The sequence below is a fragment of the Adelges cooleyi genome, unplaced genomic scaffold (genome assembly GCF_023614345.1).
Source record: "Adelges cooleyi isolate 19-005CV unplaced genomic scaffold, UGA_ACOO_1.1 ACOO_flye_CR_arks_rails_tigmint_CR_PRNA_651, whole genome shotgun sequence".
Taxonomy (NCBI): Eukaryota; Metazoa; Arthropoda; class Insecta; order Hemiptera; family Adelgidae; genus Adelges; species Adelges cooleyi.
This window is the reverse complement of record NW_026096352.1, coordinates 3003142-3019087: the sequence shown is the minus strand read 5'-3', so window position 1 is coordinate 3019087 and position 15946 is coordinate 3003142. Positions and strand designations below refer to the sequence as shown.

The 15946-nt window shown below is 31.0% G+C and overlaps 1 protein-coding gene across 1 annotated transcript; it reads left to right on the top strand.

The window, feature by feature from the left end:
- The first annotated feature begins 541 nt into the window (after window positions 1–541).
- Window positions 542–5447, top strand: LOC126844333 (FERM domain-containing protein 4B). Its single transcript, XM_050582460.1, has 9 exons — window positions 542–784; window positions 909–1156; window positions 1234–1462; window positions 2596–2749; window positions 3416–3525; window positions 3602–3719; window positions 3795–4233; window positions 4299–4576; window positions 4798–5447. The coding sequence occupies exons 1-9, from the start codon at window positions 781–783 to the stop codon at window positions 4946–4948; spliced, it is 1731 nt and encodes a 576-aa protein (XP_050438417.1). The 5' UTR covers window positions 542–780; the 3' UTR covers window positions 4949–5447.
- The last annotated feature ends 10499 nt before the right edge of the window (window positions 5448–15946 follow it).

Here is a 15946-nt window from a genome sequence, read left to right as displayed (position 1 = left end):
AACCCATTTTTGTAAAAAGTTTCTACTAAAAGCAATATCATCTCAGTTTCGCATGGGTGCTTAAAGTAGTTTTAACAAAGACAGTGAGATTTTTTACAAGAGGGGTCTTGTGAAAATGTATGTTACGTCTAGCCTGAACAATGTATAATAACACATAAATACATATTTAAAAAAAAAATGAGATTATAAACGACCATTTTATGTACTACATAAAAATTAAAAATATTAGTTATTACAACAATGTATAATTTTTAATAGTAAAATGAGTAAGGTACAATAATTATTATAAATCGTATATTGTGCTAATCACTATAAAAAAAATCAACGCTGTAATGTATTATATTATTACAGAATTGTATTTGCCTCGCTTATTGAAATATACATGTCAATCCATGAATTAAATTTTTCTTCCATGAAAGTACTGGAGGTACAGTTTCAACGACAGCGCATCTGAACGAAACGTTGCGCTGTTTCGTTTTAGGCGTTGCGTCGTCGAAATCGCCTATTGGACGGACGCATATTATATTTTTTAGCTAAGCAATCGGAAACCGATGATAAGACATGGCATTGAATTTCAGCTATGCCTATTGTTTACATCGCTATGTAAATAATGTAATATCCGCGAACCGTTTTTCCTCGTTCAATTGTTATTGTTGGTGACGGAATCCGAATTATCGTGACCCAACAGCCGAGTTCCAGTTGTGAGTGTACCCACCTACTTGATTGTTTTATGATCATATTATTAATATACTGAGGATTTCGCCATGTATTCTGAAAGTTATGGGTGAGTACCAAAAAATTCAGTACACAAAAAAAAAAGTGTGTACGACGCCCAGTTGATGAAGTAGTGTTCGGTGGTATTGTGGTAAAACCGTTGTGATCATTCGTTTTTGACATACATGTTGTAGAACAACCTTCTGATCAAGATAAAACAATGGTTGCTAGTCTGCAGTTGAGACGCAAGGCTCTGGAAGCCAAAATCATCGAGAAAAACCGTGAACTCAAGCGGTTATGTATACAAGAGGCAGAGTTGACAGGCACTCTACCCCCGGAAATCCCCTTGGATCCTGGGGAAACGCCACCTACGTTTCGTAGACGCATTGGCACTTCATTTACTTATCCTGAAAATTTGATAAACAAATTAAAATTTAAAGATGTGAGTTGTTGCCCGTACAGTCATTAAGTTATTGACACATGTTTGTGTACTTACAATATATTTATGCTCATATTTAGGAAGAGACGTTGGCATCGCTTGAACTTGAGTTCAAAATTCAAAAAGGCATTGCAGAAGCGGCCTTGGGGTTAGCTAATGATGAGACGGCTAACAAATCGGTTAGACGTAAACATCGCATGATGTACCAGCAAAGTCAGCAGAGATTAACAGAACTTGAGATGAGAATTAATTTATGTCATAATCAAAAAGTAAAAAAGAAACCTCGTCCAGAGAGCAGTTATATACCAGGTATTATTTTACTAAATATAGTTTTCGTTTAATGAATTAATTGAGTTGTCATAATAAAAAAAGTATAATTGCCTTAGAAATCAAAACGACTATTCATTTTCAAAAATAATATCTAAAATAAAATAGTAAAAATTCTTTAGTTTAACTTTTCTATGAAATGGAATGTTTGTTTTTTAAAATTGCATAAAGTAAAATTCAAGTGGTTTTCATTGTTTTTGGTTTTGTGTCACGCTAGTATATATATACATATTTTTTAAATAATAGTATTTTTATTATTAATTTTTAAATCAAATTTACGTTATGGTAAATACTGTATCGAGTGATAACAATTTTTTCACAAAATTCACAAAATAAACTTCGATTTATGAAAATAAATTAAATAAAATTTTTAAAATGTATTGTAATTGGAAAAAAATAATTTTCTTTTAAAATAATCTTTTATATACTACATTGTTTTATTCTACGTTTCTTAATTATCTACTTTATTAGTACATATAATTTTAAATGCATGTAAATTAATTTAAAGTGTTATTCATTTTTTGTTTAAAGTCATATTTAGAGTGCTTTTACTGTGTTATATGTTTTTTTGCAATTTTTATTATTATTAGTGAATGCTAGTTATATTTATATATTTTTTATCTTAATTTTATAATAAACATTTCTATTTTAAATTAAAAGCTATAGCTATAATTTTGACATTACATTCAAATCATAGACGCTAAACCTATAGATACATAAACTAAAGCTTTGTAAAATAATAGTTGTGAGTGAAACGTTATCAAGAAAAACAATATTATTAAAGTCTATAACTTAAGAAGAATAAAAAGAAGTTTTGGAGCTAGGGGTTGTTAAATTATTAAAATTTGTATCACTTAAAATTATGATACCTACTCAAAGCTACTGTTCAAAAATGTATTTTAGTTACTTACTTTATTTGTTACAACATTCGCTGTAATCTCACTCCCAAGTCTCTTTAAAAATATCAAGTTAAATAACAGAATATAAGTTTTTTTTTAAATTTGCTATTTTTTGTATTTAATATTAAACACATTAATGCTTTAGATACAGAAAACCATTGTGATTTGTTTTGTAATGTATAATTATAGTTTGTGTTGTGTGTGTTTTTGAACTAGATTTTACAAACAATCATAGTGTATCTGATGGTAATTTTGTTGTGCCTAAGGACCCCAATGTTCAGTCCATAAAAATGTTATCTCACAAACCTAATTTAAGGCAGTCTCACAGTTACAATAAATTTCCAAGTCAAAGAAATTCACATGATCCAAGGTAAATTAAGTAATAATAATAATAATAATACATTTTATAATAATATGTGAGGAGGAGTGGCCGAGTGGGTAAGGAGGCAGTGTATTAGCTCTCACTGTTCGACACTCGGTCACGGGCGCTCTGTTTGCCAGGCGAGCAATCGCTTGGTGAAAAGGAACTGTCATTCCTCTCTCCCGCGACGGACTTACGACCCGTCCCGGATAGCAAACTCATCAAGAAACCATCTCATGATAGCAGCGTTGGCCTTCAAGGCCCGTTCAGCTACTAGTTGATGGTAATATTATGTAATCCACAATAATACCGGATTCTTTCACATTTTATTAGTAAACTATTGTCATTTTTTTTTTTTTTAAATAAACCTACTAATAACATGTTATTAAAGTATAAAGAGTTAGCATATTCTTTTAATTTTAATAGTTTGAAAAATTACAGCTATGAAATTATGATGTTGCATGTTTTAATTTTTTAAACAAAGTGTATGCATTTTTATAAGTACTTAAATTTGTATATGAGCAGTTTATTATTGATTATTTGTTGTATAATAGTTTTATTAAATATGCATGTATATGTATTTATATATATAAAATAATGCATTTTGCTGAAATGTTTTGTAGTTAATCTCAATATTTAATATTAGTATAATATAAAACTTTTTCAATATTTTAGAATTGGAAATGGTATACATAACACATGGAATTCGCACGAACCCATCACAACATCTAGTATTCAACCTATATTATTACCAAGATCTACTATTAGTATGGATAAAGACCATGGTAATATCTTTAAATATCAGCTGTTGACTATAATATCAAATATGATAAAAATAATTTTGTATTCAAACATTTTTAGGGAATTATCCAAAAGACAATGGTGTAATTTATAATAACAATTCTGCTCACGTATCAACCATCCACGACATGCCATGTAAAATGCCTGAACAAGATTTTACTTCAAAATATAGAGACAGGTTAGTGTAATTGATAACAAGAGTAATGAGTTTCTTTTTGTTATAATAATTGTTTTTATACTTTTTTGCATTAAGATTTGGCAGTTTGGATAGAAGACACACAAGAAGTTCTAGTTCACGAAGTAACAGTAGTGTTGATCACGTTGACAGCAATGTGCTATCAATGCCACGATATTCAAACTCGCAACATTTTACAAGTACAATATTATTACCCAATCAAACATACCCAGAAAATAGTTTAATGAGAACACACTCTTTGGGAAACATTAAAAATGAGAATCAACCACAATCGGAAAAGGTGTTACCCGAGGTTACCCCTCCAGATAACAGAAAAGTATCGGAAAAGAAATGGCTCGAAACTTCACTTGACAGCAGTAGTGTGGATTCAATACCACCACCAGCAAAGCATGAATTGCCACCTCCTCCAAGGAAAATGGCTACACCCCCAGTAATAACTCAACAACTTGAAGTGAAGTCCTCAACGTTTGATACACAAGTCAATCAGTTTGATACTGTAAATAAAATTTGACATTTAATTTCATATGATAATTTTCAGTTAATCAATTGTTATTTAATTAGGTACCATTCGAGTCTCCTAAAAATCATACAGTAGTCCAAGTCGGGAAGTGGCAACCGTATCGTGAAGTGACTAAACCGTTTGAAATGTCAGATTTCTATAAATACAGTACAAGATATAGAAAAACATCTGGCAATTCCAATAGCACTTCTTCAGATGTATCTCAGACTCCTAATGTTGCTGAACCTGCTATGCCACCGCCTCCTCCCCCTCCACCTTTACAGAACAAAGGAATATATCAGCCTCTTAAACCGCTTAATTGCCAACCTCTGGCAAACCAGTAAATATACAATTTGTTTTAATAACACACTATTTTGTAAGAACTATATTAGAAACTAGGCGATTAGTAACTAAATATGATTATCACTTAAATCATTAGTAAACCGATCATTTAGCAAGCTCTTAATTTAGTTTTTAATTTTCAGTTAGTCATTTTGAGCCCATATCAAGTATTCAACAAATCCATTAAGTGTTTTAACTGTATATAATTGTTTTTTTTAGAACTATGTCATTGATGGAAGAAACTGTTTGTCCTATGGATAATTTTGAACCTAATAATGGAGTTTTGGACGACAGCGTGTTTGCTAACGAAATGTTATCTTGGTACCAAGACGACGCTACTCCTCAGACTAGAACAGCGACTCTGGTTTAAAGAATGTAAATAGGTAGGATGTTCATACCTAAAGCTTACTTATCATGTATTATCATTGTAATTATATTATATTATAATGAGCAACTTATAAGTTGCCTAACCTAACCTTGGGTACTATAACTGTAGATACTTTGTTGTAATTATTAAAGCTTGCCCTTTAGTTATAGTTATATTATATAAGCATGTAGAGTTATGTAAATGGATTTATCGGGTTTAATATTGAAGATTAATTGTGAATAAACTTTTTAACATTTCTTATACAAGTCCATGTAAAATGATAGACCAAAGATTGACACCAGTGATTTATTGTATTGGTTAATCTGTGAAAACCATTATTATTTATAATTGCCGTCTTTAGAACACAAGTAAATGTTACAATGTTATCGTTTTTGATTTTCATTTTGTAATATCCTTTTTAACTTTTTATTGTATTTTGTATTAAAAAAATAATATTCATTTAAAATTAATTTTAGGATTATAATTTCTGGTATTAATAATATAATGTTATATTTTATACTTTTTTTAGATGTGTACAACTAATTATTGTGTACTCGGTATTTCTTTGCTAAATTACATTTTATTATCAAACACATAAAATGAATTCCTGTTAAATGCTATTAATTGTATTTTTAATGATTTACTTAAGTATTTTACACGCGTTTGAGATCATTTTGTGTAATTAGAAATTAATTTACGAGTTTACCAAAATAAAATTTTAATTAAAATTAACATAATTAGAATATTTAAACTAAATTTTTTATTTTATAGATATTCTTTAATTATACAAGATTAAATTAATTAAGTAAGTTATTGTAATTACTTACATTTATACAACTGTATCCATCTTATATAAATAGTTACAATCAATTACGCATGCTATTTGCATTATATAAGACTGATTTTGTTGTGCAATTAAATTAAGTGGGTTTTTTCTTAAATAATTAAGTTTAATTGATTTTAAGTACACATTGGAAATAAATTTTAACTTAGTTAGTTTTTAGATTTTATGTTGATCAAATTATTTTTCCTTTATAGAAATTGTGTATCCATGAATTATAGGTTTTTAAGAAACACCTATTTCTATTAAATATATATGAGTGTTGTGTAATTAGTTGTATGCTAGTAGTATGCTTATGTCAGAGAGTATAGATTTAATTTTTGTATGAAGAATATTTTAAGTTGTATTTTCTTTATTTCAGAATTAATATACGAGTATAGTATATACAGTGATTGTAATATTATTGTTGTACTTTGTAACATGTATATAGTATATTACGTTTGTTTATTCTAGTTATATATATATATATATATATAAGTATCTTAACATATGATTTTAAATTATAAATTGTAGTTTACTACATCACATTAGCTAGCATAATATTATAATTTCAATAATATTAAAGCGTTTTATCGCACATGTCTTTTTATTTTAAAAATGTATTTAAAAATAATCGTTAACCACTAAAAAAATATATAATACATTTGATATCTAATTGTGTAATTTGATAAATAAATTTTCACTTCAACAAGATTAAGGAGATTTTGTGATGTACACACACGAAGCCAATTATATAACATAGGATGAATATAATACTTATAAAAAGCTATTTGGCCGTCATACACGGTGGTTGTGGGTTGTGGCGAGTATATTTTTACTCGTTTAGTCGTGGGCGTAAAAAAGAGGGGTTGCTTGAACACCGATAGTATAATAAAATGTTAGCTCTTGTATACATTGATATAATATGTAACGTAGATAATTGCTACTGTTCTACTTTCGAAACTAGGGGTGCCGAACACACACACAAGTTCCTTTTACTGTGCACTTTGTTGACTATCGTTATAATTTTTATTTTATTGATATGAATGTCTTATGGCTGTAGACAATAATTGCATCATGAGTTTGACCTAATCTATTTTAACCTAAATATTTGACAGGACGGGGAGGGTAGGGGAAGGTTAAGAGTGGAGGGCGGAAAGGGATAAGGGGTCGAGTAGAGAGAAGATAATAAGACAATTGGCTGATAAGAGATATGTTTTTCCTTCAAGGGAAATATTTTTAATTACCGGCGGCGCGTACGGTGTGATGTAATGAAATTTTTTTGGGGGGAAACGATAGAAGGACCTATGCATACCGTCTTACTGTTGGCGGACGGTCAACGAAAAACACTTGGTTATTTTTAAACGGCCATAAGTATAAATAACCGTGGTTGGCGGCGATGCTCCTCGCCATAGTGTCACATCACGACGGCTCATTGATAGTTAAAGCGTTCGGATAATATGATCGACGGGTCCGACCGGGGAATCCGATGCCCTAAGACCCTTCTCGGTCCGGTTACCGTGAGGGGTGGGCGATGGCGACGGAGAAGACATTTGTACTGATTTTCTTTCGCACCTAACCGCCGCCAGCCGGCACATTAACGCCGAGCACACAACAAGTACACACGACAATATATTATATTTATTGTTCAGGAAAAAAAAAAAACAAATTATAATCGCGAAAATCGGCGCAAGCGCGACCCGGCAACCGCGACTAAAAATATACGGCCGATGCGTATAGAGTTACGCGGGCCATCGTCCGGTGGACCGGGGCCAACTTTCGGTCGACGGGACTAACCATATTTGTACGGCTCTCGATAATGAAAATGACAATATTATTTTTATAGAATAAAAGCCGTTATAGAAACGTCTCGTCGAGCATTTACGGTTTGGATAGCGAGTCGGTCAGGACACCGGTTCCCTATATAGGAGGGGCAGCGTTGGCCCTACATGGACCGCTAGGCTGTTTCCGTTGATTTTAACTTGTGGTAACGAAATCACCTTTCCATAGGTATCGAAAAACAAAAGAGACAATGATATAGTATAAGTATAAGCATAAGTTTTAACTATTACCTATACCCTACGCCTCATCTACCAGGGATTGTTATATCCTATTGTACCTAATCTATCCTATGTGTGTGTGTTAGGCGCCATTAACGAAGTTTCGTCGTGAAATAATATAATAAATAAATAATACATAAATTTCTTTATAGGTCTATGGGTAATGGCGTTCATTTGCAATTAAAAACAAATTAACTTAGTTTTAAAAACATCAAACTTATATACATAATACCTAACAAGTTTATTGTTCGATTTCAAGAAATAACGAAATTTCTAAACTTTCAGTTCCAAAGATATTTCAATTCTCGCTCAGTGGCCGCAATTCCTTCCCCTACTTCGCCAAAAACATTGTGGGCTGTGGCTTATTTAACTTTAACGTGTTGACTTGACTAAAAAGTCTCATTAATAGAAAATCTTTCAAAACAAATTTTATAAGCTCTTATAAATACTATAAGTTTAAAATTAGTCAAAATGTATTATACAAATGAAAGAACTAGATATGAATATCATTTAGAAAAAATTAATTTGCAGTATGATTGTTTAGCTAGTTTAATCATTTTACTGAAATTTCTTAAATTGTAGCCTCGATATGAGGTCAAAAAGGTTAATAGCTTTAGAATATTTTTTTCTATCTATAAACACGACAACTTGTTTTCTCTAGAACCCGATTACAGTTTATTGAAATTGCATTTCTATCAATCAGAACCTTACGTCATTTGTGTATTAGTAGATCAAAACTTTTAAAAAATATTTCATAACACGTTTGTTTTTCACATAATATTATGTACAATTATAACAACCAATGCTTTTATATTCGATGAGAGAAAATATTTTAGCAAAGGATAAAAAATGTATTGCCCACCCAGATCATCTTGAGCTTGAGCGGCGGTTATTTTTCTAAATTAATAAAACTATCAACAAAGAAACAATTTTTCCAACCTTATAGTCTTTTAAATGCCTTTTTTAAAATTTATTTCAAGCTTGCAAACATTTGCTCGTTTTACGTATAACATTTCTATTATAAGATCAACAATTATGCACGAGTTTTAGCTTTACGGCCCCATACTTTGAATCAACCTAAGTCCACGTTGATAGGGTTTTATAGCCGAGTATATATTATGAGGGAATGACGGTGATCATCGGGAATAATATTTTACTGCAGTTGTACTGCATTAACCCGGATACACTAGCTAGTGTATAAATATTTACAAGATGCTACATAGGTACTTCGTAACATGACAACAGCTATTTATATTTTCTATGCTAAGTAAAAAACGATATTGTTATTATTGTAATAAGTGACACTTGGGCACGCGTGTTTTCTATCATTCGGACTTTTGAACACCTGTCATTTGTCAAACGTCCGACATTTGAACAAGGACCTTCACCCATATTAGCGTTTAGGAAAATGTCAACAGATTGTCGAAAACAACAATCGGACTGTTTCAAATATGCCGACAAGTCCTTTCAAAATTAAAACTTAAGCCTACCAAAAATTATTTGTAAATGTTTATTAAATACCTAAAATAATAATTAAACAAATTGTGCGTGTCTTTATTTTAATTATAAGACTCGGATAAAATCAAAATATGAAATTAACTCTACATTAAAAAAAAACAGGTTTAGCTAATAATCTATTAGCTGTATATTAACATTTTATCAAGTTATAAAATTATTGAATTTTTTTTAAATGAAAGACGATTAAAATTAATTTTGGTGTTCCTCATTCAAACATATAATTAGTCACTATTTTATATTTTGTTTACCTAAAATAACTCCTATGTATATTAATGTTGAAAACAAAAATAACTGCCAAATATATTTCTAATTTGCTTACTTTCTTGTTGATAGAACATTTGTAGCAAAATATATGCATATTACCGTCTATGCAAGTTATTTTATACTATTCATGATTTGACGACTTTTTGGATTTATTATGTAAACATAGGCCAAAAGTAATAATCATAATGATTATATTTCAGTTTAAAACAAAACAAAACGGGTATACAATATAATAGTATAAAAACACTAGATTGAAATAAGACAGTTGGCGATGTTAGTTTAGTTTATACCACACAAAAATGACAGGATGGTCAGAACCGGTCACAATTTTTCGATCCGTCGCCAATTAAATAGGCGGAGAATTAGTGTTAGGTATCATTGTATAAAGAGTTGCTGCCATTAAAAATGTATAAAACAACTACCTACTGTTTTAGAGAACTTGATACATTTAGAACGTTAGCTGTAAACACTGACTTGTCATAGCTGTTATAAAGATGTTTTACTCTATAGGTAGCAGAATATAAACTAGGCATTGACATTGTACCAAGAAACAATTTTCGTACTACAGTCTACAGTATTTCTTATCATGAGTCATAATTAAAACATGAATGTTTTTGAAATATACGTGGACATATCGATCTACATAGAGATTTTTTTAAAGTGATCCACTCAGTATTTCAAATGGTTTAATTAGTAATTACAGTTCTCTTTTTCACAGTGTTTCTATACAATGCGATCACAATTTCTCACAAATTTACATAAATTTAACCCCACCCTAAACAAAGTATTTTTATATTAACTTTTGAAACTTAACTAGTAACGTATATTATATTTAATTAACTTTTTAAACTAAGAATAAGGTACTACAAATTTTGACTGGTCAATATCCGGTTTTGGATAATTATTTTTAAAGTTATTAAAGCTTGAAGATTAGGACAAAAGGAAAGTTGGAGTATAGCGTTATTTTTGTCTGCGCGTAGGTACTACTCGACCGCCTTTCCCCTCCCGCCCTAACTTTTGAACTCTAATTACTTTAAAAATAGTAGCTCAAAACTGGTTATCGACTAGTCAATATTACTAGTGAAATATTCTTTATTTAAAAATTTAATGAAATATATACGTTAACGTTTAAGTTTTAAAAGTTGATATAACAAATATTAGTTGCGAAGGGGGTTAAAAATACAAGTCTGTGAGTAATTGAGATTACAAACACCATGAAAAAGAAAAATTAAATAGCTAATTAAACCCTAAGAGATATTAAGTGGATCACTTATAAAAAACAAATTGTATACTGAAACTGTTGGCTTTATATATATATATGTTTACGCCGTTGTTTTGTTTTGTTTACATAGTTGGTGTTGCCACGGCCGCACAACATTCTCGGTATATACTATTGTTACCTACAGCAGACTTCAGTTAACTTCAGGTGTCCACTTATATTAAGAAATACGCAACATTCGCCACTGACGAAAACATTGGTAGCAGAGTGTGGTTTCGGTAAACACAAAATATGAATTCCAACGAAGGAAAACTAGCAAGAGCACGAATAATCCGTTCTTGGGCACAGGCCCAAGCTTAAGGCACTCGAGTCATTCCTCACGGAATACCTACTACTCCCTCAACTAACTTCTATGGTCACTCGAGAATTGGAAGTACGTCTGGATGACTTAGACAGACAACATACGCATCACCTTCCAAGATGCTCATCTACAAATTGAAATGCTGGCCCCTGATGTTCTGAATCCGAAAATTCAAGAAGGTTTCGACAACCTATATTTTTGTTTATACGCAAAGGGCCGGGAATTAATTGCAGCCTCAACCCTAGACAAACATTCAGTAGGAAGTGAACAGGGAACGCACACTAATTCACGATGACTTACAGCTGTGAACTTGCCCCATTTTAGTGGGAAATATGAGGATTGGCTATCTTTTCGAGACCTATTCAACTCACTAGTACATGAAGACCAGCGTTTAAATAGCGTCGAAAAGCTGCATTACCTTAAGACGTATTTATCAGGTACATCAAGTGGCATTGTGCAACCTTTGTCTGTCACATCGGACAATTGCGAAGTTGCGAGATCACTGTTGAAAAACCAGTTCGAAAACACGCGCAGACTGGTGAACCACCACATGAACGAGCTGTTTACATTAGAACAAGCGCAAAGGGAATCGTCCTTTGCGATAAGGAAATTGATGGCTGGCTTTAACCTACATTGGCAATCACTCAAAAAATTAAACGTTCCAGTGGAATCTTGGGACATGGTCGGCATTCATTTTCTCGTCATGAAACTCCCTGACCGGTCAAGGCAGGAATGGGAGAAATCATGCACTTCCAATTCGCTACCGTCCCTTTCCCAACTTATATGCTTTCTCGATATGCGAAGCACCTCACTAGAATCCATTGAAACGAGCAAACTTGGCAGTCACAGCAACACAAAGAAAGAATTTGGTAGAGGGATTAAACGCAGGGTAACATCAGCCACAGCTGAAGTACACAAAAGACAAAAACCTATCCGAAACAAAAATGGAGGTTGTCCTGTCTGTCTTGGTGAGGCTCACAAAATTAATCGGTGCTCGAAATTCCTGGCCGCAAAGCCAAAGACACGTTATAAAATTGCAAAACGGCACGGTTTATGTATTAACTGCTTGGGAATTGATCATCAATCAAAGGATTGCAGGTCGGGCAATTGTCAACAGTGTCAAGGCAAACACAACACGAAACTACATTTTGACCCACCATCTTCATCAACATGCTATGTGGCTATGTTGAGGGATTTTTTTTCAATCCAGACTTTATGTAAGAACTTTATGCAGAATTCATGTAAGAAATTGACGAGGAAGACTTAGATGAGATTTGATTACAACAGGACAGCGCTACGGCCCACACGATCAATGGGATTGGTGCGCGAGCTCTGATCGGGTGGTATTTGTTTTCTATAAAATAAAAAAAAACTACACATTATATCAAACACGTTTAAAAGTTCTCATGATGTTTTTGCGTGGAATATAATGTTTCACAAATGTTTTGTACATAATATACATTGTTGAAAATAATTTGCTGTTTGGAATTGTAATAATATATTTATAATTATTTACCTACTTAACCTATATAACAAACACTTTTTAGATTTAGAAGCGCTATAGGTACCAAAAAAATTATATATTAATATCGTGGAAAAATAATTGAATGTATTAATAAAAAACTATTTTAAAATTATCAGTAGATAGTAACCCTAATGTATATTTTACATGTTACCTTATACGTTCTACGTGCACCTATGCCCTGTGGTACATACATTTAATATAATTAGATGAACTCAACTTTATCATTTAAACCAAGCAATAATTTAAAAAACAAAGAAAAACAATGCTAAAACTTAAAAATCAGGACACTTCACTTGGTTGTATTTATTATTTACTGTACTTGTAAATTATGCTACAAGTCACACGAATCAAACTGTACATTCCTATAAAATAACGGTTTTAAATTTTAGTACCTAAAACCATTAAAATAGGTAGTTCAATATTTTAATAAAATAATAACCATTGAATAATAACTGCACATTGTATCCCCACTAGTGGGACTGACCACTGACCAGCCTAATTGATAATGTTGAAATCTTAATGATTAACGTAGGTACCCGTTTATACGTATGTATGCATAATATATATTATGTTTTAAGTATTATTTATTCGTATTGTTTTTATAAAGACTGCAATTCAATTGACAAATCAATTGAATTAATAAGTCTTAACCCGTAACTAGAACAGTAATAAGATGCCTATACATTTAAAAAAAAAAAAAATGTTTTTGGTTAAAAACATATTGAAAAGATCCGTGTTTCATTTTGTAAAATACGACAATGCTGGTTTAGAAGCACAACTTATAACAATATTTACAATAATACGGAAATGATTCATAGACAACCAATACAATTGCACATGTTCGAAAATCGCTCGAATAGGTAAGTATAACATTTAGTAGTTAGTGAGTACGCGATTTTTACAGTGGGCTCTTACCGTTTAACTAGGTCAAAACAAGTTTGAGTATCGACCGAAAATGTATCCGAAACTGTTTATCTATTTTGTTGGGCTATGTGCGGTAAATCAGTTGGTTGTGGCCACGGACGAACGAGTAGATCAGATGGAAGCACTTCTAAACTTTCCCGGATGGACCGCGTTGTATAATCAAGAAATCGTAGAGGACGGACGACGTTATAGCGTCAACAGTTTGCTTGCACGGATCCCGAACAGCCATAAAGTAGTAAGTTCCGAAAACTTAGAAAAGAAACTTCAACGAACACACCAGTTATTGAGCTGTTCTTACGCCAGATTGTTAATTAATTACGACGATAATTTAAAAGAACTGGGCGTTTTGTGTAGGAAGATGAAAAATCCTCCCGAAACGTTAAATTGTCTGAACTATTTGGTTTCGTGTATAAAACGCAGCAACACAATGGTTGTTGTGATGATCAGTGCACTAGAGTATTTCTATCAGCTGTCCCAGCAAACCCTATACAAGCGGTACGTTACCAACATCTTGTATTTTCGTATGCGCTTCTTTGAAAACAAAGAATTCGTTAGAGAGGCATACGTCGATGAAAACAACGTGATCGTCAAAACCCTGGTCTACGCGGAATGTATATTTATTAAAGACATATTATCATTGGTCGCCAATCTTCTGAGGGATTTTTTAAAAACTAATTGTTGGTTGTGTCCGTCGCACTCGCAAAATCAAGCAGATACGATAAACTCAACGCCAATTCCTGAAAATGCCAGTTCCAATGCAACAATAGAGGCAATCACTAAGATAAAAAATAACCTTAAACACATTATTGAAAAATTCGGCCAAGTATATTATACAAAACTTGGATTAAAATTTGATATTACAACCAGAATAACCAGTATCAAGCAATAAAATATATATTATTTAAAGATAATCAAAGGTATATTTATTTAATTTTTCATTAATTAATGTTTTAAAAATGTTACTGATATTTGTTCGTTAACGAAACGAACGTTATTGTTTATTCAATTATTTTGTTTGCATACAACCTAAATTATGGAATGATTTATTTAAACAATTTTAATTAAACTTTTAAGTTGTAATAAGTTTTTTTTTTGTGAGGGGGGGATAAATATTTAGTTTATTTTTAAGCTTTACATATCATAGATTTGTTTGAACACACTTATTTTGACTTCTTATACCGCCCTAAATAACAAGATTTTTTGCGAGGTGGACTAAGTCTGTTTCGCAATATTATGTAAACACAAAAGTTGAAATGGATACATATAGGCAAAGAGCTGCCAGACGTCGTACGCTGCCATTTTGAATCTTATTAGACTGTATTGTTGATTTTATACGTATGGCGTAAATTTACTTAAGACTAAAGTAAATCGAATGCACGTACACAAACATATTTTAAAAAAATATGTACAAATTTAAAAACAATATCGAAAAAATAGGATTCCAATAGAATTTTCGAAAGATTTAATTTTATTGTTACAAAAAATAACCTTTGAAAATATTAATACAAGAAAATAGATGCTAGAAAATCTTAGAAAATTTTAAATTGATTTATTTAAACTTGTAAATTTTTGCTTGTAGAGTTGTATAAACTTGTATAAAGTTCTAAGCAACACATAAAATACACAATACAAATTTTGTAATTCTGCTAACCAGTTCTGAACTCAAGAAAAATAACTTGATTTGAAATATATTTTAGAAAATGATTAAAACGTGCAGAATACGTTGAATGTACAACAAAGAATTTTTTTATTTAAATCTGGAGGCGGCTTAAAAATAAAGCCAGTTTAGAAATATCCAAAATAAATGAGTATAAATTGAATAAACACTCAAAAAAACTTATGTGTTGAAAATCGTGGAAGTTATTTAGTATAATTTTATAGTAAAAAAAAGGCTTTTAACATTTAAGGCGTATATAATTTTCTTTAAAATTTATTTTTTTAATTAATTTGTAATGAAAAAAATAATTATGGTTATTTAATAGGTTATGACATAAAATTATTAAAAATAAATATTTTAAATTATAATTTTTTTTCATCGAAACATAATTTATCGAAAACTTAATTTGTATCTAAACAACTAAATATTTATTTTTGTTTAACATCTTTTATGAGATTTTGCAAGACAACATATCGTTAAAGTCTTGTTATTTTCCATTCGATCCATATTAATTAATATAATTCTAGAACTGTAAATTTGTAAATACTAAGATATATTATATGTTTAACAAATAATTTCACAATTTAACAACAGCTATACTAGTCATCATATTTTGACTCTAGAACCACATTATTTGTCGAAAAAAATCATAA

What these genes read in the sequence shown, in the direction of transcription:
- LOC126844333 (XM_050582460.1), top strand. An exon ending in TAGTATGGATAAAGACCATG is followed by an intron (nt 3,526 to 3,601) that starts GTAATATCTTTA and finishes AAACATTTTTAG; the next exon opens with GGAATTATCCAAAAGACAAT. An exon ending in TGCCAACCTCTGGCAAACCA is followed by an intron (nt 4,577 to 4,797) that starts GTAAATATACAA and finishes TGTTTTTTTTAG; the next exon opens with AACTATGTCATTGATGGAAG.